General features: G+C 39.1%; 1 protein-coding gene across 6 annotated transcripts in view; it reads left to right on the top strand.

Annotated features, from left to right (window-relative positions):
* The window catches only part of TIAM2 (T cell lymphoma invasion and metastasis 2), a 185,442-nt gene that overhangs the window by 146,629 nt on the left and 13,095 nt on the right, over positions 1-25,718 (top strand). For all 6 annotated transcript variants that reach the window (XM_026079217.1, XM_026079215.1, XM_026079216.1 and 3 more), the window contains 2 exons: positions 4,997-5,100; positions 24,041-24,220. In XM_026079217.1, the coding sequence (XP_025935002.1) occupies positions 4,997-5,100; positions 24,041-24,220 (284 nt within the window). The remainder of the gene's footprint in view (positions 1-4,996; positions 5,101-24,040; positions 24,221-25,718) is intronic.

The following is a 25,718-nucleotide window of genomic DNA, read 5'->3' as shown; positions in this document are numbered from 1 at the left end:
GCAGCACTTTTAGTTTGTCTTGAAGTGAGAGACTGGGTGCATCTAATTTTGCTGTGTCGTCTGCTCATATAGAGCTGGAAAGAATTTTTTATCCAATTTATTGTTCAGTAGAGTGGCAGGTGGAAACGCACCTTCTTTTTGTACTTTGAAAAAGAGGGTGGTTACACCACCTACATGGTACTTGACATCTGATAACACTTAATATGCTTGTGATGAGTATTTGACATTTTTGAAATTGGTGAGAAAAATGTAAAACAGAAGTCCTAAAGAATTATAAAAGAAACAAGATTCTTAGCTGCTACTTGCTCCTCATGATAATTTTTTCTCTTTGTTTGCAGTGAGTGGCCAAAGTGGTAAAAGCAGCACAGACTAGAAAGTAATTAAGGCTTCTTCTTTAATTAAACAGAAAAAGAAGATAAGTGACAGTTGCATTTGTTGATGGCTTCTTTATGGTAACTGAATTGCCGAATGGTTGATATTGATGTATTCCAGTTGATTTCCTTTGTTTTCTTGGCCAGGATTGTAGCACAGATTACTATTGTCTCACACATCTGTTAGAGGATGTGTTTCCATTGTACCTCCTCGCTCGCAAACATTTGAATAACTTCCCTATTGACCAGTTGTACGTGTATTGCATCACTGCCGAGATGTGAGATGTTCCTGTAGGCGTTCAGAGCTCTTGGACGTGCTGTGTGTATTTGTCTTTCTCACCGACTGTCCCATCTGTGCACTATATGCCCACTTTTTAACTGAATAATTAGTAGTGAGGAGCATGACTTAGGAAGTACACTTTCTTTCGGTTTTAGTGGTTACATTATCATTTCTCTTGAATGATTGTGAGTCATGTATCTGCTTGCCAGCAAGACACAACAGAGCAGAAGTAATGTCGTTAGGGAGGAATCTCATCAGAACATTTGCATTTATTGGTCCAGATCCTGAAGCATGCCCCACACCTTTTTCCCCTGGTGAGTGTGTTGCTACTTGAAGGTGCTGAGTAGGTTCTTAGTTTTTTGTTGTTCGTTAATGGAAACAAAGCAAAGTTTGGTACACATTTGCTGTGATGTAGTTAACCTTTTCACACCGTGGCTTTTTGCCCCTGTGCTTCCCTGAGAGTTTTAGCATATATGGGAGGTTGCTACTGTCCTAGCTAGGAACAAGCTGCAATTGTATTTTAGTTTAAGGAAACTGCTGTTTGCTTTAAAAAAAGAAACTATCTGCTTCTGAAGTTCCTGTCCTTCCCAGATGGAAGTCATATACATTTAAACTGACTCTGTGTGTGTATAAACAATAGAGAGGCATGCATTCAAAGATGTGCGCTGTAGTAGAGAAAAATTACATTACAAGATTTAAACAAAGTTTTGTTTAACCCAACATTTTCAGCCCCTTTTTTCTTCTAGATAGAATTGTCGTGTTGAAAAGATAAATGTAATGTGGAGCTGTATAGACAGACCTAGTCATGGTATACTCATCATTACTATGCCAGATATTACTATGCTCAGACAATGTATTTCCAAACAAAGTAGCCGATGTTCTCTTCAACTGGTCAGTAATGTAATTGTAGTGAGGTAAGTAACATTAGAGGTGATTGGAGAAAAAAATTGTCAAGAATTGCTGATTTAACATAGCATTTCAATGATTTTTAGGAATATATATCCACTTCCATACTTTTTCTGCAGTCATTTCCAACAAAGATCCAAAATGTTATATACTGAAATGATTTCTATACTCTCATGGCTGCGACATTTCTCTTAATCCTGTAGGCACTCTTTACAGTTTTAGTTCTTGTTTTGCTTGAAAGGATAGTGGTTGCCCAGGCTTATAAGATAACAGTTTCACACTGCTACTTCAGATCATATTTGTTAGTACAAATCCACTTGTAGAGCTAAAACCAAATCTGAATGTTTAAAGAAAACAGTTTGTATGGTTTGTTTTGTTATTCCTCTTCCACTTAGTACTACAAGTAGTGAGAATTTCAGTACTAACCTTGCTGTTTTGTTCATGTCCTTAGTCCTTGCATTTGAAATTGCCCGTTCTGTAAGGTAATATTCATTTTCTTTGCATGGGTTAGAGGATGAGCAATGGAGATGTGTGTTTTTTAGCTATGCAGCTGATGTTGATGACTCTCTGTTCTTTGGGAATAGTTTTGATGGCGTAAAGGAGCAAATCTAAAGGAAATCTGCTTTCATAGTAAAAGGAGGAAAGGGAGACAGGATGTGGATGCTAAGCTGATCAACAAGCCATACTTCCTTCCTTCCTTCCTTCCAAGTGTTAGTTTGGCATACAACATGCAGTAGGATGTCATTTTTCACCCTGAATCCCTTCCGTATCACTTTTTGAGTTACTACTATTTAAAATGACATTTACTGTTGGTTGTCCTAACTACAATCAGAAACAGATTGTGCCAATAGCAAACACTATAAAAATGCAGAAAACAATATAGACCTAGCTCTGACAGTCCTATAGACTGCAAATTAAAAACAAAGACTCATCAGGGAGGAAAAGAGAGATCATCTGGATAAAGCGATATAATACTTTGTTTACCTACTTTGGATGTCATTTTCCTGATTTGTTCTATTTGTGTTATCTGCTGATTGTTTTCCCTTATTTATGTCTCTCACATTTATACCTTTTTGTTATTGCTTACCTAAGTTAGTTTTGCTTCCTGTTTTTTAAAGGACTAATAAGTTTAATGGCCACTTTATAAAATCAGGGAAAAGATGTAGTTTTGTTCTCATTAGACAGTTACCTGAGATCAAACTGTAGATCTTTTATGCCACTGTGAAATCTATCTTAGGTGCAGATTGGTTGGAGGCGGGAGGAACAAGAAGTGTATTAAAATGCAGGAGGCAAGTAAAAAGAGTACAAAAGGAGAAACACATCCTTGGCATTGCCTCACCCCTGAGAAAATAACTTATTTAAAAGTCAATGCATGTTTTTAGGGGTTGGCTTACCTTTTGTGAACTGAAGGGTTGACAGTGGTGGAAGTCAACAGACATTCATGTTGACCCATGCACAGAAGGGGGGATCAAAATGAATTTAAAAGTCAGGAGGCCAGCAGAAAATTATTCAGGCATGCATGGTGGAGAAAGAAGGGTAAAAGCATAAATAAAATCAATGGAAAGGGTACACTCCTTGTTAAGTCCTTAATGATGCCATGGCTGTTTGGGAGAGTTGTGTAAAATATGATATTTCTGCAAAGGTGGTAACTCTTGGAGTATTGAATGTTACATAAACACTGAGGTATCAGGAGCCACACCTCACCCTAGGAGGAAAAGGCACAAATGGATGGGTAAAGGATGGAGTAAACAAGCCTGTGGCATCTGGATGGAAAAGTGTCAACCTTGATGCTAAACTTGACCCTAATAACACATGGAAAAATAGATTATCGAGATGACATCATGCTGAGTTACTTCCTCCCATCATCCACGTGGAGAGAGCAACACTTACTTCTTCCTCTCTGTCTTTCCTGTGAAGTGCTAATCTCTTTGCCATGTTTTGCCTTCCCAGGAAGGCTCTTCACTGGCTATGAAGTGCCCTTTTCCACCCTAAGATACCCATTTCCTTCTCCACTGTGGTCCATGTTTGTGAATTCATGCTGACAGGAGCTGCTTCTGTCCTGCAGGGACAGGAGACCAGCACCCCCCGCTCCGTCCTCGGCCAGATTTGCAGAGTGAAACGCTGAGGTTGGGCAGCTGACTGCAGAGCGATCTCTGAGCTAGCTAGGAAAGGGAAATTCAGTCAGTAGCTCTCCATCAAATCAACAGGACAGAGAGGAAACAACAACTGCCTCAGATTAAAAATCAAAGCAAAACAAAAAGCCCTGCTTCAGGGTTTAAACACCCAGGTGGTGAGATACTGTTGCCCTTCACAATTTTATTATTGCTAGCTCCTGTGATTCGACTGCAAGGCAAGCGATATTTGTTTCAATAACAGCCTCTGTTTCTGGAGTCAGTGATTGAATGAAAATCTCAGTTTTCACTCAAAAATAAGTCCAGCATTTGTAGCTGTTCAGAGGAAGTTTGAAAATGTGATGTGGATTATACCGTAGAGGCTTAGAAACTAGAAAACAAAGCAGCAAATTAAAAAGCCCTTAATTTATTACTATTTTTCAATCTGAGGTTGTTAACAATCTTCATTAGGTTTCTGGTGGCTGCCTTAGATTTTCAACTACTTGGAGTGATAACACTGCAGATCAAAAATCAGAGGAATATTCTTTTAAGACTTTAAGTAGAAGTTCCATATAAACATCTCTATAGATTTTTAAGTAGTCAGTTGAGGAGATGGGAAAAGAAAAATGATTACTCTTTATATAAATGCCCAGCATTGTTGGATATATCTTGACTTCACATGTGAATATTATTGATTGCTATAACCTGTCAATAGGTAGAGTGGGGCAGTACCTATTGTGGTTTTTGGATTGTCCCAGACAGTGTGTACGTGTGCTCCAAACTTAGCAAAATTGGTAAACTGGTAATGACAAGAAGAGGTTTTGTCAGCATTATGGACTGTGATGTTTGTTCCAAGGCAAAATTCTCTTTTTCTTTTTAAATCTCTTTAAGGGATTCAGGACTAAGTCATGTCACAGAATTAGCGTGCTCATCCAAGGAGAAAAACTGAGCGCATTTAATTATTCTCATTGGTTGTCTCAGCAATTGGCACAGAGTGTGCTGATTGTAGATAATGCTACCTTAGAAAGCACGCCATTAGTAAGAACGTTAGGTTTATTTTTGTAAATCAAATATGCACATTACTTCATGTTGGTGTTGGATGGTGTTAGATGTCCAGCTGCTGTTTTGACAGCAGGGTTTCCAAGCATAGTGTGAATTGTTTCTCTTTGCTCTGACCTCTTGTTATGTTATATTCAGGGGGAGGGGAGGATTTTGTATTCCTTCCCTCCCCCTATAGCAATTCTATTGTACCTTGAAAAATAAAAGCAAATACTTTTCCTGTTCCTGTCCTGTAACCCTCTAAATTATTTGTTTTCTTTCAAATGCAGATTTCAGTAATGTGCCTGATGTCACAGCCAGTTTGAAAAGGAGCAGTACTGATGGCACTCTGGACCGAGTGCCACACAGGGAAAAGACTGATTCACCTTTCAGGGTAAGAACATATTTGATGTAACAATCATTATAATTAAAAAGACAGTGTTGTCTTAGTGTTAACATTCTGCATTTTGTGGGAAAGAGTTTAATATAGGGCACAAATTTGGTAAAAAATTTAAATGCATATTTATAGCTGTGCTTAGTGTTTTATTAATCTGAGGTCAGTCTGGCAGGTCAGCATCTAAGGACCAGCTGCTGCATCTCCAACAGCACTGTGATAGGGGCAGATAACAAATAGCTGGAGACTGTCAAATTCATCTGTATGTGTTGCTTGAACCTAGTTCTTGACAGAACAGGAAAACTGCTGCTGCTTTTTAACTGTTTCAGTTTAGTCAGTTTTCTTTTTGCTGATACTTTTTGGGCATCTTGTTAAGATTTTAAGCTTGTAATTAATGATATTAAGATTGCAGTGACATAGCAATACTTATTTAACGTCAATAAATTTTGACTGGACTACAGACTTTGAGCAGTTCAGGGTTTGAGTGCCCAGTGATTGTTACAGTCTAATTTGGATAACCTTTATGCATCTGCAGTTACCATTTAGCTTCAGCAGGAGTAATGGATACTCAGAACTTCCTTGGATCAGGACTTTGGAGACAGAGGCAGGCACCCCCAAACTTAGYGTCCACTTTTGAAAGCATTGCTCTTGAAATGGCAATTTTTGTCCTTATTGTTCAGAGAGTAAGTTCATCAAATTGTAACCTGTATCCAACTCAAGTGCATATTGTCTTGTCCCGCCCAAATACTGGYGTGGATAATATTTTCATGTCCATGGCTGTGGTTTTCCTGGGCATTACCATTTTGACAAAGGATATGTTTTTGTTACTTCTGTTGATGAGCTGGTTGTGTCTCAAAGCAGATGTGTTATAACACTTGCGTTGCACTATCGGGCACAGAAATTAGGTTACAGTTTTTATAGTTCTGGAGTGTATTACCATTTGCACTAGGTTGTACAAGATAATCATGTAAAAGGTAGAGATAAGGCAAAATGTAAAAACTGTGAAGAAGACATATTGTGCCATACCTACCCAGAGGAGCTGATCCTCCTCTACTTCTGGAATTTTTATGTAATGTCCTTCAGTCCAATATAGGTGCCCGTATGTGGTTTTCCCAGTGACTGTGGACCTTTAGCCCGTCAGGGGGTTCCCACAGGGATGATCTGTACCTACAGAGCCTTTGCAGACAGTAAAGTATAAGCTGGATTTGTCCCCTCCAAACACCTTGTTCCTTTGGGAGGGGTAATGTAGATTTCTGTACTATCCTGTTTTAGGAGAGTATGTTATATTCTGGGGTCAAAGCATCCCTCTTCATGAGCACCCAGCACAGATCAGCCCTGGGCTTGCCGCAGGAGGACCTTGCCGCTGGCCGCCTGAGGCAGTCTGGTGCTCAGCGAGGATCCGGCGGGCCCTTCCTCGGCCTCAGGGTGCCCGCTCACCTGGCTGCGCGCCGCCTCCAGCACGTGGCAAGGATGTACATGACTGAGCTCCCACCTGGCTGGAGGGGGAGAGATTTTTGTACTTTAGCTTTGCTTTAGTAGAAAAACCAAGGATTTGTTTGCCAAAGTCATTCCTGGTTGTCTGTGTCAAATACACCAGATGACAGAAAATTAGGGAGAGCTCAGCGATATTTAAATACACAGAGAATGATTAATTTACAGTAGTTATTGCTCTGAATGCACTACTCAGATACTCCAAATTATGTGCTGCAATTGCAGTCCCAAAAGAGAGAGAGGAAAACAGACAGGTCTGTTCCCTGGCCTCTCTCCAGTCTCAAATCTGTCCTGTGTATCAGTATTACTAGACTGTGCACAATTTGTTGAAGTAACTGCCCGTACCATATTGCAGTACAGATCTTGGGTTGGCATGCAGGTCTGCTTGTGTCATTTTGTTAAAAAATAGCTGAAGCTGTCCTAGTTTTCTAGGTGCAAGGGGGAAAGTGGTTTGGCAGTCAAAGGCAGTCAGACTTGAACTGCAGCTGTAAATGAGTCTGTGGCAGCTCTACAATTTCTGCAAATGGTTTGTAATTGATTGCCATCTTTCTGTTGGAGGGTGCCTATTACTGTCAGAGCTCTTTGTCTGACCCTTTTGATTTCTCCAATAAATGTAGGATTCAAAAAAAAAAAGCAGTAAATTTAGAAAGTAGTGTATACTCTGTGCTCTGGCGATTGGTTATAAAAAGAATTTAAATTATTTCTGATTTTTATAGCTGTGATTTGGGACTGCTCACCAGATGAACAATAGCTATTGCTAATAAAAGCTAGTTTGAGGAAATTGTGCAGCCTCAAAGAGCATAGCATCTGGGTTTGTTTTTTTGTTTTTTGGTTTTTCTTCCTTTGCCTTCTGTTTCCTGCATGTGCTAACTTGATCCATGTCTATGGCAGAAGAGTAGTGCAGACACCTCAGTATTATGCAATGTCACAGAAGTATGGGGGAGAGAAGAGCTGTAACTACAGCGTTGGTGGCGTTAAGAGGTTCTGAACGCAGCTTGGAACAACAGGCAGTTTGGGATTTTTTCAGGGAGAGAGAGCTAGAGATGCTCATTTCCCAGTTGACCACAGCTGTAGATGTAATCACTTGGCTCTGAGGGAACAGACTCCTTTGAAGTTTGGTTGATTTTTTTTCCTTATAACATGTAAGTAAACAAAAAACAATCTTAAAGCTTTTGATGTAATGGTTGTATGTTTGATTCCTAGATTTTATGTTTCTCTTTTGGAGTATTTTTTTGTTTTTCACTCTTATACTCTTCATCTTATACCAAGTTAGGGTTAAACATCAATTTAAATGAAAGTACAGTGAGGCATTTCAAAAGTGCCTGGTAATTTGAAAGGAATAAAACTTTTGTTTCATGTGTACTACATTCAAACATGCAGGCAGTCATTCGTTTGTTCGTTTTTTTTTTTTTGTCGTCCAAGAAATGAATGAATTTAGGATAGTTTTGTTTGTCTTTCATCTTAGAGCTGACTAATGAATTAGAAGTGTGATAGAGGATTATTTCATTCCAGAAATGGGAACTGTTCCTGAAGTTATAAAATATTGTTAAGAACACATGAGTATCAAGAACCATCCATTCCAGATGCTCATCAGTTTTGTCAGGTCTATAGTTTCTGGGATGCCCCATTTATACCCTTAAAGAAAACCTCCTTTAACTTTATTTCCAATTTTTTTAACCAGGATAGATGTTATACTTCTAACACATTCTGCTGCAGTACATTTTCAAACTGCATTTAAAAAAGTTTATGTGGCAGTAACATGTAGCCCTTGCAATTGTTATTTCTGCAGTATGTAGGTGTACTGTTGACAGAAGAATAGAGGACCTCAGAAAATCTGGGGTTGCTGTATGACTGTCAATGCGATTAGGTTTAGCTGAGTTTTAATCATTTTGAGAACTAATTGTCTGTGCTCCTGGTGCATAGTTAAATCCTGATATGTTGACAGTTACTAAGAATCAAGCATCACAGTAGCACAAAGCTGAATACAAAAGGTAACTTTTCATTTAGCTACTCATGATTTCTAATTGCAAGCTGTATTGGTCAGTAATGTTTTCCCTAGCCCATGGTTTCTTTTAACAAGAAATGCAGTATTCTGTTACTAACTTGCTTGTCTTTATATTTTCAGTATTTTTTTAATATCCCTTTATGAAAGATTAATACAACTGAAAGATGACATTTTACCATATAAGTCACTCCTGTTCTAAGGGTTTCTCGTAATACTGCTGTGATCTGACTTTCAGCTGCTCTAAATCTTTTGAGTATCATCAGAGATCAGTATTTCCCAAATCAAATTAAATTTAAACAGAAGGAAAGAAGAGCCTTCGTATAAATGCATCTGTGAGAAGGGGAAGATATATTTTCATTTTGAATATTTTACAGATTATAACAAAAAATTTAGAGTAAACTGCTAATGTTTGAAATAACATTACTATATTCTCAGGCATATCTTAGAATTCTTTATAAAAAGATGGATACCTTCACACATTTAAGAAACCCGATAAAAATAGCTGTTTTGATGCTTTGTAATCATGGTAAAAATAGTCAATGAATGCAGAATGGTTTTATGTTGGAATCTTCAAAAATTAACATTGTAGATGCAAAAATAGAAGCTTATGTCATGAGAAACTTTGGTGACAAGATTTTTGCTTTCTGCATAATGCCCAGCAGGTTTAATTTTGTAAAGTTTTGAAGTGCTGTATACCATTCAAAAAACGAAGTAAAAATGATACTGGGAATAAATTAGGTATGACAGACTCTTATAGAAATTGCCTTTGCTTTTCTTTGCTTTGCTAATGCTTCTTGAAATAGTTGATCTGCTCTCAGAACAGGTTATGGGTCATACTCCAGTATGTCTGTATCAGTAGAAGTCTATCTCCATTGCCTCTAACAAAAAATAAATAAAAAATGCTACACACTGCAGAGGGTGAAAAATAACTTTTTTTTTCTTGGGAGTAGTGTTCTTAATGCAATGAACAGAATTGCTAGTTAAAAATCATTGAATACCTTTTACCATCATGGGCTGCTTCAAATTAGCTCAGTTCATCCCTTTTCTACTCCTGTTTAACAGCAATTTTCACTTTCCCTCCATTGGGTGAGAAAATGAATAACCTGCCACAAGTATTGTCAGCAGAACACACGGAACCTTTTGCAAACAGAAATCTGCGTATCCTAATAGGGTGGAGTATTTTCATCAAAAGCTACCAGCTTTTTACAGAGAGGAAGTATGGGTCAGTGTAGTGATCCAGCTAGAAATGTCCTTATTTATTCTATAGAGACAGAGAAAGTGAAAATAGAAAAAAAAAAAAACATTGCACATACTTGTGCATTTCAGAAGTCTGTTTTTGGAAACCCTAGTGTCCTGTGTAGTGTCAAATCATCCTTTCGGTGCTTTTGAAGCTTGCTTATTGTGATGCCAGTTTTGGACGGTCCATTATTTGCCAGAGGACCTTTGCAAGTGTAATGAGAGGTAGATGTTTTTATGAATGCCGCATGCCAGGGACCATAGTGAGAAATCTGATTTTGGCTTCCCTATGTCCACTCATTGCTCTGGGCTAGGAGTACAGTCTTGTTATGCATGCTCAAGGCGCCAATATGGAAATATTCCTAACCTGGATAACTGTTGACATTTTTCTTCCAACCCATCTAAAGTGCGTGTGCAATTGAGTGTCTGCTTGCGTGTTGGATGGTGCCTGAGCTGTGTAAACGGAGAGACTGAGGCTGGGTCAGAAGGCAAAGCCTGTCCTCCCACTGCTGCATCATCTAACCACCACCATCATGAGCTTCCAGGAGCAACACTTTCAACAGCTGCAAAGTACACATGCCACAATTTCAAAATGGAAATCCTGGTGTTACATATTGATTTCACATAGGTATTTCTGTAATAAAAATCAGTGAATATTTTGAACAGTTTTTACATATATGGTTTTGCTTCTTGTATACAGAGCATAAGCCATGTACTGGAGGGATGCTCTTCAGAAGTTGAAGAAATTCATATTTTCTCTTCAAACTGTCTAAAACTGATGTGGAAATCCCTTCATTAGGAGTGGTACTACAGCCATCAACTTCTCATGCAGGCAAAGTAATTTAAGGGTAAAAATCCTGAGGCACCATGTGTTGGGCTGAATTCAAACCTGAACGAAGGAATGTGCATCCCATTGCTAGTCCAGCTGAACACTCAGTTGTTATGGAAAAGAAAATGTTTTGGTTTTTTGGGGAGGGAAGGGGCAAAAAGTTTGCCGTGGAATAGTGGACATTGAAGCAGTTAGTAATCATTACTCATGTAGTCCGATCTTAGTAGAAAACTAATACAACTATTTAATGTTTATTGAAGATAGGAATGCTATTTTATCTTCTAGGAGAAAGCAAATGAACACTAGGAATGATACATTCCTCTAATTCATTACCTAGAAAACGGTGTACAAGCATGCGATCTACAAGAAGTGCTGTGGGATAGTCCAGGGCATCATTATCCCAGACACACACAACAACCTTCTGTTGGCACTGTCAGTGAATGTAGTTCCACGTGTTCTGTTATGATAGTTCTTTTTTTTTTATTTTCATCTGGTGAAGACACTCATTCAGTAGAACTGACAGAGATCATCCATCTGAAAGAGCATATGTAAGCAGTGGGAGACTGTCTTTTAATTTTAAAAATTTTAATGGGTAAATGTCAAGAATTGTTTTTTGTTCTTCCCCCAACAAGGTTACAGTTTCCCAGTATGATTTTTGAATGAGAAAGTTAAAATTTACTGAGTTGGAAGGAAGATTTGCAGTTTAAGGTGCATAAAACCTCAAAACTGACAAGTACAAGGTGTGTTTTGATCACATTTAGGATGGTGTGGCTGTGTACGTATGTTCAGCATGTCTGGTGGTTTTCAGAGCCATATTTCTCTCCATTCAGTATAAGTGGCATCCTTTCTTGCTTGTCAGTGATCCCTACCCCCAAAACATCCCCAAAGAAACATTAACCTTGAAATAATAAAACTGGGGGGGGGGGAAGTGTATGGGGGAGTAATTTTGTTAAGCAAAGATTGTAAAAATTTTGGAAAGCAAATACTATTACTGATCATGTGAACACTAGTTGTTGAGTTAAATTGAAAGAAAACCAAGCAGAAGTGAGCAGAACCTTAACAGAGATCCTTCTGGGGAAAGTAAAATAGGAAGAGAAAACTACTGGTTTGCCCAGATGACCCCAAACCTATTTTATGCATGGAGGCAATCCAATTAAATGATGTTCATGGTGATATCTTATTAGCTCTATTTTGCAGTGCCCAGGCAGTTCACACTTGCACAGCATGCCATTAATTGCAAGAGAACTGTCTGCCTGAAGGTTTACTCACCATCCATAGGACGTTAAGGCTATTTCCTCTATTTTAATCTTGAGAACTTCTCTTTAGCAGTTGATGAGACCCAAAAGCTTGGGGAGTAGTCAGCAATTAACATCTTTCTTCTGTTCTGTGTAGGAAAGGGATTTAACAGTGATGAACATACCGCTCTCCAAATCTTCTCTACTTCTCTGCAATGCAAGTGTCGTTTCATTCCAGATGTAAGATGCATTTAGGGAGTCTGAGAGCTAATATGGGGAAATAGCATGTTCATCAGCAGTGGTTTTCCTTGAGTCAGTTGTGCCTGGGAGGCACAATTTTGCATTGAAAGTGTGGAAAGAGCCCTTTGGGAGCTGTGTTAATTTTTGTGCCGCCCTTGCAGACAGCCCAGCATGTAGCAAACCCAACCAGTACTGCTGGCTCCAGCAGAAGGGAACTGCAGCTCTACCCCTGCTGCCATCATGCATCTTTTGAACAGCACTAGTCAATGGTATGAGCACAATCTTAGCCTGTTAGAAGTCTATGGAAGTTTTGCTAATTCATTTAGTGTTTTCTCTGAGAAATGGAATAAAATCCAGGAACCTAAAATTGATGCACTAGGTTACAGAAGGCAGACTGTAAAATTATCAATAAACACTTGCTACTAATCCCAGTCCTGGATTTCACTCTGTTGCATTGATCATGCAATTCTTAAAACGTATCAGAGCCATCCTATTAATGACCTAAAGTTCAAATACAGCTGTTGCTGATATTGGCTAACAATGGGGAGCCTCATAACCATGAAGTTGAAAGCATAAAAGCTGCTGCCTCTAGAGTGAAGCCTGTAACTGGACCCAGGCTCAGGCTCTAGAGGGAGAGCTGCATACACCATTACCGGTGGGGAGATGCAAGAACGGAAAGAAACAACAGCAAGAGTTGCATGCAGTTCTTGCACGCAGAGGTGCAAACTTGTGTTGCTCCGTGTTGTGCAATTACATTGGATTGTTGGGGTTTTCGGGGGAAGGTGGTATTTGTTGTTTTTCCTCTGACTGAAGGAAACATCCCCTCAGAAGTACTGTGATGGTTTGTCTGTGAAAAAGGTGCAGGATAAGGTGAAAAAGTTCTGACCTGTCGATGCTTGCAAATGAAAGAAGTCAGTGAGAGATGAATTACAATGCAGCTTTTTTTTTTTTTTTTGTGTGTGTGTGTGTGTGTGTGTGTGTGTGCTCTTCTGGGAAAAATCTGTGAAGCTTACCTGCAGGTGAAGAGAGAAGCATGTGACAACAGTACTGTTTCACCGCAATAAGATATTGTTAGCATTGTCCCTGGAGATGCTTTTAACTTCACTGATGAAGGACAGGAAGCTGCAGTAGAGTCCATCACCTTAGGCCTCCAAAGGCAACTCCAGTCACCAGGCAGTGCAGGATGTCACGGCAGCATTTCAAATGGAAATCAAAGGCAGGGTTATCTAATCACACTTCGACAGACTCAAGGAACTGGATAACCTCTCTGCCAGCTGTAGATTATTTATTTTTTAAGACTGAGTTACTACTCAGTTACAGTGCCTGCAGGAACATACACATTTGCCTTGCAATGTAGAAAGATTTAAGCACGTGCCTAAGCATGTGATGTGCCCAGAAGTTACAGCAACACTGCACTCACAGGACACAAAGTCGCTGTACACTGCATAAACTTGCAATAGAGGATCCCAGACAAATACTGTGTCCTGAGTATCCTCATACACTGATTAGGCTTTGATCCCTACTTTGTGTTATTAGGAACATGTAAGGTCAAAGGAAGATCTGAGATGCCAACGTTGCAAAAATCTGCAACCTGCAGTAGATTCTGCAAACTCAAAGAGAAAAAAAAAAAAAAAAAAAAAAGATAAGATACCTGAAAGGAAGGAAGAGGAGAGGAATGAAAAAATTATGGGATCAGAAATTAATAGTTGAGTCAGATCCACAGGGAAACCCCAACAGATGATTTCATGTTTTGTTACCTGTTATCCATAGCACTATGTGCCTCTGTCTCTGCTTGTTAATATACTGTGGGCAGATAGCCTCAATCTAGACCTTCATTCACATCATGATTATTTTCTTTCAAAACAGCAGAATCCTCCTTTAGTGCCTTAACAAAACCCCACCAAAACCAAGGGATGTGGAATCTGTGGGGTCTTTATCTGTATTTACAGTGTGATAAGTGTATATTTTAACATTTGAAATGTAACATGCCTGTTATTAATAGGAAAGGATAAGAGTTAACCTCTCCAACTTTAAAGAATCTAAAGAATCTAAAAGAATTAGCTCACTGCTAAATATTCTGTGAAGGATGAATGCAACTGCAAAGATTAATGTCTCAGTGGTTGCCATAGTTTCTAATTCAGCATTCAAGAAAAGTTTTGCATTCAGCACAAAACTCTTTGAGTAAGAATGTTACAAACAGTATTTTAGGCTGCTGGAATTTAAAAATTAAATAAGAATTCATTTTAAACATTCAGAATGTTAACTAATTTTTTTAGTGCTGTAATTAAAGCAAATGTCTTCACTGTGGTCTATTATGGTCTATTATGTTTTGAAAATAACATTTGAAGACATTATAAAACATGTTATTAGTAAAATAGGCTTGATAGAAAAGTATTCAGAAAATTTTAAATAATCCACCCATATTTATAAAAAAGGAAGACTGAGTCCTCTTAAATCACTGTAGAGATCTGAAGACAGGGTTAAGCATAAACTTATAATGCCTAGAGACCACTTGTAGCACAGAGCTCACGTTCAGTCCAGGCTAAGCAAGTGCTTATTGTACATGCATGCGCACACGCACACACATATATATTTGTACATATTGTGTATACAAACTATGCTCTTGCTTTACTGGTGGTCCAGATTGATGTTATAAATCAGCCAACAAGTGCCCAAAATTCTTCCAAAGGCAAGCCACTGTTTCCTTTAATTCAAATTATATACAGACAGGGCAAAATTAGTCTTTTACCTTCATGCATTAAGGGCAAAAGCCGGATGGGAAACAAACTCTCTCCAGATAAGTGCACCTAGACATATCAGGACAATAGAGGGAAGCCTGTAGTACAAAGGATGTTACTGTTAAGGTGACTATCAAGCCTGGTGCCACTAAAATGGAAAGATGGAAAACAGATGTCTCTAAAGGGAATGTGTGTTACTCAGAGCACACAGGAACAAACAACAAGAGTATGTCATTTTTCCAGTCATTGTAAAAGTATTTCAAGGAGATTGATTATTTTAGATGTACATTTTACTTAGGAGACCTATCCTTGAAGAGGACTTGACTATTGCATGCTTCTAAAGAAAAAGAAACGATAAAGAAAATGTTTGGTTTGGTTTAGTTGGTGGGGGTTTTTTCTTTTTGTTTTCCTTTTCTTTTCTTTTTTGATTTATCCAATATCCTCAGTAAGAGTTGGAAGTATTACTAAAACATTGGGTTTTTTTTTTCTAATGAATACACATTAAAAAAAATTGCTAATTGATAACATATTTCAGCAGACATATGGCTAGCTAATAACTCAGGCTTAATTAGCAAGTCTGGGGAAGAATAACTTCTTAATATGGAACTAAAAAGACCTGTCATTGTTTTTCATCAGGATTGATGATATTGCTTGGACCAGCATTTTAGCAACATTTTTTCCAGTCCCAGCAGATGAGCTGTGCTTTTAATACATATCTGTTACAACAATGGAGTTTGAAGTTGCCGTAATTCATGCTGACAGAAAATGGAGAAACAGTATCTTTTCAGCTGGTACAGCTGTACTCTAATAAACATGGAGCTGATGGCCTGGCTTGTGTGATTTTTCAAGTCCATATGCTGTCTTTTAAACATTTAACTTTTAAAGACTAGTGATTTCTTTTTTAATTTTCAGACTTGGTCTGTGGAGGCCTAGGGTCTTGCAGACTACTTCAGAGGCAACCACTAATGATGGCTAAGAAAAGTAAGCTTGTACATGCTACAGAGTAGTCCATGTAATTGGATGTCTAAAACAGGCTGTTGTGTCCATTGGAAAACAAACATTAGGGACCAGACCACATCTCTGTCACTCCTCCAAAATCATTCCTTTCAGTTTTCTGTTATACAGTCTTCTTGCCCAATGAATCTGACAACAGCCCAGTCCTAAAAAAGGCAGAGTCCATCAGCTAAACAGAAGGTTCCTACTACTTTGATGTATTCTGTGTGTTTTATCAGTGGCCTGTTATTTCAGGGATCCAGGATCATTGTTCTGCTGCTAGACTGCCGCTCAGCAACTGAGCTTTATGGTTTGGCAAATGCTGAGCTGTCAGGTTGCACTAATGATTTGGAAAGAGATGGATGGAAGTTTAATTGCAGTAATTAAAGGAGAGGGCTACATTATTTCCTTGCTTATAGGAAGTGAATGTCCTTGAAACCTGTGGAAGTAGCACACATAACCAAAGGCAATGCTTGGCGTATCATTTGGGTTCAAGGAAAGGGTTTGCGAGTTTTAGAGTGGCATCGGTGATGGAAAGGGCTGTGTTGAATGAAGCCTTATATCTCAACGTCACTGCACTCTAAAAGTGCTGAAATAGAGGGAACGTGGGGGTTACTGCATTTATTATTCCTCTGGTGCAGCTCTCACTTTACTAATGAATTGCTTATCAGTCTTCTAACCATTCAGCTCTATGGTGTAATGTCCTATAATGTTTTATTTAAAGTTGCTTGTTTTTTAGAACAACCTATTTGTAGACATGATTGTTTTTGTGTAAATGTATCAGCATGGGGACTGGCACTTTCAAGCATGAATTTATTAATGAGCACAGTTTAAGTTTCTTTTTATTGATGTAATTACAAATGGAAAGTTCAAACAAAGGACAAGCACGATTATGTAAACAAAGCATCCAGAGAGCTGCCTATTTGTTTTCCATTTTATCGTTCTAAGTGCATTTGTTTGCCACAGCATTTAGTGGTGAATACCCTTGACAGAGCATCAGTACCATTGATAATTCACATTGACCTTCAGGGCAGTCAGCACCCTCTAGATATTTTTAGGTATTTGGCTAATTTTCTCAAAGCACCTGACATTTTGTTTATGCAGTAAATTTCATGGGCACTGAGGAAGGTGCATTTCTGGGGAGGATTGCTCTTTAAAACCCACATTCTCTTGCTGTAGCTACATTTTGTCCTGCGTCGACTACCTCAAGCTATTTATAAAAAAATCTTCTTACCTGGCATGTTTTCATTGCATCTGTAGCAATAAAAGGACGCATGGTGTCCTCCCTGTGCTCTCGTACACTGCGTAGCCCAGTTAAACTGGGACATTGACAGTGTCTCAGATTTTCATTTTGCAGCACCAAAAATACCTCCTGCCGTGCCTCTGTACGCTGGCACGCCACACCCGAGTGCAGGGAGAGGTGTGTGAGGGCGAGACCTGGACATCTGTGGCGTCCTTTAGAAGGGCCTTTTCCTTTGGCAAAGTTTGTGTCTGCAAGCCACGATGCCGGCCTTCAGGAAGAGTAAAACCAGAGCAAAGAGTTTAGCGCTGGCTCGCAAAACCCAGCAGCAGGCAGCGGCTGCTTATGGCTCGCTGCACAGGATGCTTTCTATGGTAAGTTCAGCAACCGTGTGTTTGTGCTGGGGGGTGCTTTTGATTAAGCTAAGGAAGGTGGCTGAGCTTCACAGACATGCCAGGCTCTTAGCGCTTGACCATCGCAGCATAGTAATTAAATAATGGATTCTGGTAACATGTACTCAATGGATGGCTTTACACCAGCATGCTGCGTTGGAAAAGGTTTGGGCTTTTTGAGGTTTGGGGAGGGGAGGGGGGCTGGTTCGTTGGTTACTGTTTGCTGCTGTGCTGGAGCAAATAGTTACTGCTTGTGTCTGCCAGAGAAAGGACTAAGGGGTGATCCAGATTTTGACAAGAAGTGGAATTGGTTTTAACAAAGATTCTTCAGTAAAATTTGGAAATAGCTGCAGTATTAATGTTTTAACTATTTCTCTGTTTTCTGACAAACAATTTGGGATTGTGGAAAAAGGGTGGAGAAAATAAAAGCTACAGTCAAGGAACTGTTGGGGGAATATAAGAAGGCTGTAAATGACTAAGTTGTGATATTACACAGATGGTAGAAAAATACGTGAACTTTCTGTGTAAAGATTGACTACATTGAGATAAGAAGAAGGGGAAGGAGAGAATGACAATACTTTGATAAGATTAGGGTTTGGGAAAATTTGCAGAGTATGCTTTAATGTTACCTGACAGGAGTCTCCTTTTTGTGATTTGGACTGTCAGGGTTCCTCTCTCTCTTTTTTTTTTTTAATGCTCTTTTTCCTCATCTTTACATTTCTTATGGTCAGAATTCAACCTTCCATGATGGAAAATGATTTCCATTTTGCCTTGGACTTTGATATGCATTGGATCAGGTGCCCTGGGAGATTGATTTTCAGAGAAGCTGAGCACAGGGGCTGTGTGCTCAGCGGGAGCTGCCAGTCCTCGGGACCTGGTTGATGCAGGCCCTTGGGCCCAGCTCCAGTCTGCATGACTTGGTTTATAACTAAGTGTTTCAGTTAAGCACCTAAGTCTCCAGAGGTTCCTTCTGTATGGTCAAGGAGAAAGACAGGCATCTCTCTATGACAAGCGAGAGTGAAGATTTTCCTCCATGTAATTTAGATTAATAGAGTTGCGCGCCCAGTCAGTTGGGTTGCATCTGAGTTGTTTTACAGAACCAAGTGTTCAGTTTTCTTTCAGATCTTGACCTGCTTGGTCAGGAAAGAGTTATTAGATCATCAAGCTGCCATCTTACTATACTTCTGATTCATTAAATAAGGTTGGTAATATGTAGTTGCATTACTGGAACAGACTTAATTGCTAATGTAAATGAACATTTTTCATTTACAAAAGAAAAGGCAGAACAAAGCATTATGATGTTTACCTCTAAATGAGAAGAAATAGCATAAGGTTTCTGAGGGAAAATTCTCTCTGAAATTGGGAAATTTTGACTGAAAGACAAAACTTTGTCCTTAGCTTTTCCTGTGTTGCCTGATAGGGACTCTTCTGATAGTCTGGTAGGGCTGCTTTTCATAATGTGCCATACTGTACCATAGAAGGGTTGCTTCTCCATCCTTAAGCATAACTCTAAATAGGCTTATGCATACAAGCCAGGATCTGAATATGCATTTAAAACAAAATACCTTTCCTTTAGCAATATTTTAAACATTTTAATTAAAAAGCATCCAAGAAACACAGCTAAGCAAAACAGACCCTAAAATTTTCAGCGGTGTCCATGAGGGCCAGTTTTGTGTTCTCAGGGGCTTTGAAGCAGAATTAGATTTTCATTTCCAAGCTCCTTTTTAGCAGAAGGAGAAAGGTACATGTTTGTTGTCATCTTCAGGAAAAAAAGAAAAAAAAGAAAGAAAGGAAAAAAAAAGAGGAGGGGTGTGACTTAGTAGCCAAGTGACCAAAAGGTAAGTCCAGTGATGAGAGAGTTCCTACTATTTTAACTTCTGTTGCCTGAGGCTCAGTCTTCCCCAGACAGCTATGGTGAAGATCCCACAAGGTAGTTTTCAGTAAAACTGTGTTGGCCTTTTTCAGTCTTAATAAACAATTTAGGAGTGTATGTACACTGTGTACAGAACTCAGGATTTTTAAGGACCTTTTTCAGTGGTCATTAAGGAAGCAAAGACCTGCAACTTTCTAGCCTTTGCTTTGGTTACAAAGTATTTCCCAGTCTGAGGATGAGAGAGAGAGGTCTGTAGAGTGACCGAAATACACGCACAAAGGGATGACTGCTAGGCCTGCCTTTGTTCAGGAGAGAAATGCTTTCTCATACAAAAGAAAAATGATGGACATTTCAAAAGGCTTTCCTTTTTCACAATGTGAGGGATGTAAAAAGGTCTCTGGCCAGTTGTTCATTTCTCAAAATCATGTGTAATTATATTTCTTCTGTTGACAGGTGTATTCAGTCTTATTTCCTGAAAATACCTATATCAGACAGAGCAGAGATACAGGACTTTTAAAGATGCAGGACTAATCTGTTTCTGCAACATGCCTTATCAGCATGCTTCCTCTTTTGATAAAGAATTCAGAGGTTTAGTGATCTCCATGTAGATGTGGTCAATGTCCTACACAAGGGTACCTGAATCTGAAAACTAATCAAAGGACAGGCATCGTTTTAGTCTTCCCAAGGAATCTTTGTTACGCTGAAGAGTTTTCTAAGCCTACTCACAATATTCCTTTCCTTCACTTTTTCAAACAAACCACGGCAGGCTGGTGGAGTACATGAGGTGTATAAATGAGAGACAGTAAAATAAACAGCAGTGAGCAGAGAGACCGTAACACTAATTAACCTTGTGCACCGTTTATGCTCAGTCACTATCATTCGGTAGGAAGTCACAGGGTAGCTGTGAAATTGTGGTATTAATGCTTAACTATTGCTAATTAATGTCTTCTGCTCTCTCTCCAATTAATTTTATGGAGATTTTTAACTCTGCTGGGGAAAGCATGGCCTCAGATGATGATACGCTTGTGTACAAGGAGAAAAGAAAACCACCAAGAGGTTCCTAGTAAGCGTATCCTTTGTTCACTTTAAAGGAATAGTCTCTAATACTTTTCTCCTGAGTATTATTGAAAGTAGGACATGATTCATCTCTGTCTTACAAGATAAAGCACAACTGTGGTTGCTGACAGCTATGGGTGAAGTCGACAATTATGTGGACCTAAACTTTCCCTTCTAAAGTTATTGTAAGCAATTCTTTATTTCCAGGGAACACTCTGTTCAAAATGATGTGGGACTTAAGTATGAGTTGGAAACATGCAGTGGTGAAAGGAGAGTTTCTTAAGGCTGCTTCTATGTGTCCTTCTAGACAGTATCTGCATAAGCTCCAATTTTCTTTCCCAACTCTGCCATTCAAATTAGCAATATTGGTTGCTTAGGCTGTCTGCATTTTTGGATCCTTAGCCTCAGTCTGCTCTGCAGTGCCAAAGGTAAGCTGAAGCTGCCTGCAGTCTCCTTTAAATGTTGCCACAGGTGGGATACATAAACTCAAGTGGCCACAGGATGTATTATGGAGAAGGTCTGTTGCTTCAGCTGTCTGCTGTCCTCACCTCATCTCTGTACCCAGCTACACTGCAGCCTTGGCCACAGTCAGTCACCTGGGTTTTTTTTCCACCAATTTAAATGCTTTGATTCTGATGAACTGAACGCTATAAAGTTTGGCATAAATCATTTTTTTACCATTTACCATTTACTAAGGACTGACAGTCATCTTGACCCTGTGCAAATACAAGCTGTGTGCCTGAGGAGTTTACCAGATGTATCTGTGAGTCTAGTCTGCCTTTGTGTTAGCCATTGCAATGACATTTTTACAGTAAATTCAAGGTTAACTCTTGTTTTGCCACACACATTTGTGTAAGAAGAACATGGGTTTGCATGGTGTGTGCATGTGGTGCCCCTTGGGGCTCCTCTTGAGAGTTCTTAGTTTAAGGGCATTGAACTGCCAAACTCTGCTTTGACATCCAAAATGCCAAGGTGGCTTTGAAGTTTTCTGTTGTAATAAAAAAAGGGGCAGAGCCTGGGCCTTCCATGCTGTGTTCCAGGTGAAGCACTGCACCTGATGTAGGAGAGATGTTCTTAGGGATTGTCATTATAGCCTTTCTAGAAAAGATCCGTTTTAAACAGCAAAAAGAGCAGGTCTTTTTTTGTTGTGGGAGACCAGAAAAAAACATCCAGGGCAGAGTGAAAAAAAGGCAGGAGGAGATTCCAACCTGGGTGGTAATGGAGCTTTGGGAAGAAACATGGACTGAAAGAGGAAAAAAAACATGAGAAAATGGAACATGCTTGCTTTGACCCAAATGTAAATACTGTAGTGGGTACAGAGAATGAGAAGCAGGGCTGGATATTGCACAGCCTGAAAGCCTCCCTCAGAGGTGAGGAATAGAAAGCTGTGGGAAAGGATCAGAGCTCACAAGCAGCACTGCAGGAAAGGGGCAGTATTTTTAATGCCAGACTTGTAGGAGCAGAAGCAAAGTGTTCCCATGTTCAGGAACATAGTGAAGTTCATAAAATCACAAGTCATCAGCAGTAGGGCTGAGAGGTACCTCAGTGTGTGCCTTGGGCTTGGATCAGTTATGCAGAACCATTTCTGGCACCAGAGTTCTCAAATACTATTTATGTTGAGGATATCATCTAGGTCCACATGCTTTCTTATTGAATGGCTCTTGGGAATAGATCCCTCTGCAGCCCAGATTGAAAGGGAAGAAGGACAAGCAGCCTGTTCTCCGAAGTCTGCCTGCCCTGCCACTTTGTGTTAGGGGGGGTGGGGAGGAACAGAGCACCTCTAACTCCTCCTTGTTAAATTGTGTCTGACAATGTTTATGACTCGCTTTCAATAGGCTGTCTCGTGTCCTTGGTTTAGTGTCCTTGATCAGGCCTCATGTTGATGTAAATCAGGCTGCCCACGCACAGCTTGAGCTGTAGAGAGCGTAAAATCTGAGTCATTCTGATACTAATACAAAACTTTCTGACATCAGAAACAAAGAAAACAAAACTCAAGTACTTTGGAATTTGGCTATTTAGAAGTTATTTTGAAATAAACCCCCAATTTTCTAAGTGAAGTTATAATTTATTTCCAAAACACACTAAGTATTTTTAGTGGCACAGAATTACTGTGATTTTTTGGTGTAGTGAGGAAATTAACTGTAATTTTTTTAGAGATGGTAACATTGTTCAAAACTGAGGCCTGGGAAACAACAGAGTAATATGAACTATGTGGCAAGCATTTGACATTTTAATATTTATTTCCACTAAAATAGTTGTGAAGAACTTATATTTGTTTTGTCACATGAATGGCTGAGACTTTATAGTGTTAGTACATGTAGCTTCCACCTTACAGAAGGTTTAGTATAGCTTAGTTTAGTTTCAGGATAACTTTTACRTTAGCTCATTTGATGACTGAGTATGTTGGTGAACGTAACTACACAGCCAATCTGTGGTGCATCAGGAGATCCGAAGAGGACTACTTGAAACAGCTTGTGCAGTAAATTAGCACAGATTAAGACAGTTCTGAAGTGCTCTCATGTTCTGATTTCTTCACTGAATCAGGACTTCCATTTGAAATAGGGCCCCATTCTTGTAGTCTTCATTTGAATGCATTCACTAAATAGAAGGTAATACATGGCACAGCATATGCGGCTGTCCAATATTTTAGAGAGTGTTTGAAAGATAGAATCACTGAGGAAGAATTATTTCATTTAGTGTAAAGAGAGGGATACCAAGAACTGTTAAGACAGATGTGGGTAATGGTAGCAGGAAAATGTTATATAAGAAAGACAACAGTGCAATAATTTTCAAATTAAGCATTAAAGATTGTTGCATGCAAAAGATGCTTTCTGGTACCAGTGGTGATCATGCAAGAGCAACTACAGAATCATTCCATATGGTCAGAAAAGCTCTCTTTCTCGTCCATCTTTACCGTATAAGATTAACCACTGTTGTTCCATCTTCAACTCACACCTTGATTGAAAAACAACTTGTGGTTTTTTTTCTTGTTTAACATTATTCTGAAGAATCTCAAAGATTTAGGTTTCCATTCCCCATTTCTGAAAGCAAAAATCATGGTACCTAGTTTCCTTCTTGCAGAGGAAGCATCTAAGTATCTTTCAACAGTCCGGGCCTTTGGAATCTGAAACCTGAGCTCCAAGTCTCCTTTGTTTAAAAAAAAGTATGTACATAAAGTAGATGAGAAATAGAACACTCATTCTGGATGCTTAAAAGAAAAGATATGTACCTACTAATTCTTTCTATTTTGGTGCAATGAATGCTGCAAAATAAGAGAGATGGGAAACAGTGTGATACTAATGTCATAAGAATCAAAGTGTATAATATCCCTGAGCACTCTCTCTCACCTTTTGCATCTCACAAGTTTGTATTTGAAGAGTGAAAATGATTTACACTGAGAAGGCACTAGAAAATGGTTCATTTTACTGTTTTGATGTAATATGATTATAAGCTCAAGCTGGTCAAAACAATCAGGATATGTTTGGCAAAAACCAGTGGCATGCCCTGGCCCCTGAATTTGGAGCAAGAGCAACATTTGAGGGATTCAAAAATGCTTGTAGTACGGTTGCGTTCTAAACTGTCAGTGCTTGTCCCTTTCTTTTCATCTAACAGAGCGCAGAACAGATCAGTGCATTGTGCCGAAATTTCCAAGAAGTCCAGGCAAGCAGTATGGAAGGACAGAAGGACAACCAGGATCCGCCTCCACGACCACTGGCTCGGCACCTTTCTGATGCAGATAGATTGAGAAAAGTCATCCAAGAACTTATGGACACTGAGAAATCTTATGTCAAGGTAAAAAAAACAAAAAAAACAACCCCCCCCCCAAAAGAACCAAAAAACACCCCTCAAAACGTTTTCTGGCTGGTTACAGCCTTCTTTGTGAGGCTGACCATGATTTGTGGATGTTCTTTCATGTTTCATATGAGCACATATGAACACACATATTTCACATGAGTATATATGAACTGCCCTCTACAAGGGCCATAACCTACAGAGTTTGTTTACATAATTTCTCCTGCTGTTTTTAATAGGCTTGTTCCTGTAAGAGAGGCTGTGAGATTTGGTCCAGTAGCTTTAATTCTAGTCAATTTGTATTTATATTGGAGAGCGGAAATTCATGGCAGGTAGAAATCTGCAGTATTTGAATATTGGGGGTCTTCCAGGGGATGTTTCCATGGTTTTCCAAATGAAAATATATTCTGGTAGCAGAACAGAAAAGCCTCCTGCCAACTAGAAAAGAGTTTAACTGTGGAAAATAGTGCATAATTATTTTGACTCAGCAGTTTTCAAAGCTAAAGGGTTGTTTGTAGCATCTCTCACGTTATTTCTCCTTTGACTGGTAAGTCCATAATTTGTTAGATATATTTCCCTTCTTTTTATAAATCCAAACTTCATGGGGCTGGATGCCAAAAGCAATGTGGAAAGCTTGGTTTCATTGACCTTCAGCACAGAGGAATCATTTACTTTACTTGATCTCAAAACACATACTTAAAAATACCTATACTTGCTGCAATCATTTATGGAAAACAAGAGAAAGTTTTCAATCTGTTGTCTTTAGAATATCCACTAATCTCTAGCCATACACTGTAAACTTGAGGAAGCTTTACAGAACATAGACCCCGTGTATGTCCAGCTGATGTTTCTTATAGAGGAACCACTTGAACAAAGGCTCAAACTCTGCCTTTGCATCTTTGAATGAGTCTGCCTGTACCGCAGAGAAGGATGCCTGAATCTGTGATGCTAAATTATTAGTCATATGCTTTCACTACAGTTCTCCCTCTGTGAAATCACACCAAAATCTTAACCAGATTCTGATTTTGCCTTGTGGTTTTCATATGGAGGTCACTGAAATGTGTGGTAGTACCAGGCAAAATCATAGCAGAGGCAGGTTGTAAAAACTCATTATGGGATTCTTGCAGAAATGCTCATTATTCCTTCTTCATAAGAATTCCTGCAGTTTCTTTTCTCAGGCCCCAACCCAGCTGTCATGCTCTGGTGTGAGATAGTCAGTCTTCAACAGTGGCACCAATTCTTTGAAGAAGTGACTGAAAAAGTCCTTAATCATGTACCCATGACAAAATAACCAAACACTTTAATACCTAATAGGATTTTAAAATGTTATATATCTTTCTGAATATTACTACTGATGTTTAAATGAGTGGCTATTTGTATGGTTTATGGTTAACATGCATGATTAAAATACTTGATGCTGTTCAGGTACGTGAACATTCTTCAGAATATATACTTATCTGTACACAAATATTCTTTAGAAAGACATCATCTGTAACTT

Source organism: Apteryx rowi, unplaced genomic scaffold, assembly GCF_003343035.1.
Source record: "Apteryx rowi isolate R43461 unplaced genomic scaffold, aptRow1 scaffold_495, whole genome shotgun sequence".
NCBI lineage: Eukaryota > Metazoa > Chordata > Aves > Apterygiformes > Apterygidae > Apteryx > Apteryx rowi.
The sequence above is the reverse complement of the archived record's forward strand: the minus strand, read 5'-3'. Positions and strand labels throughout refer to the sequence as shown.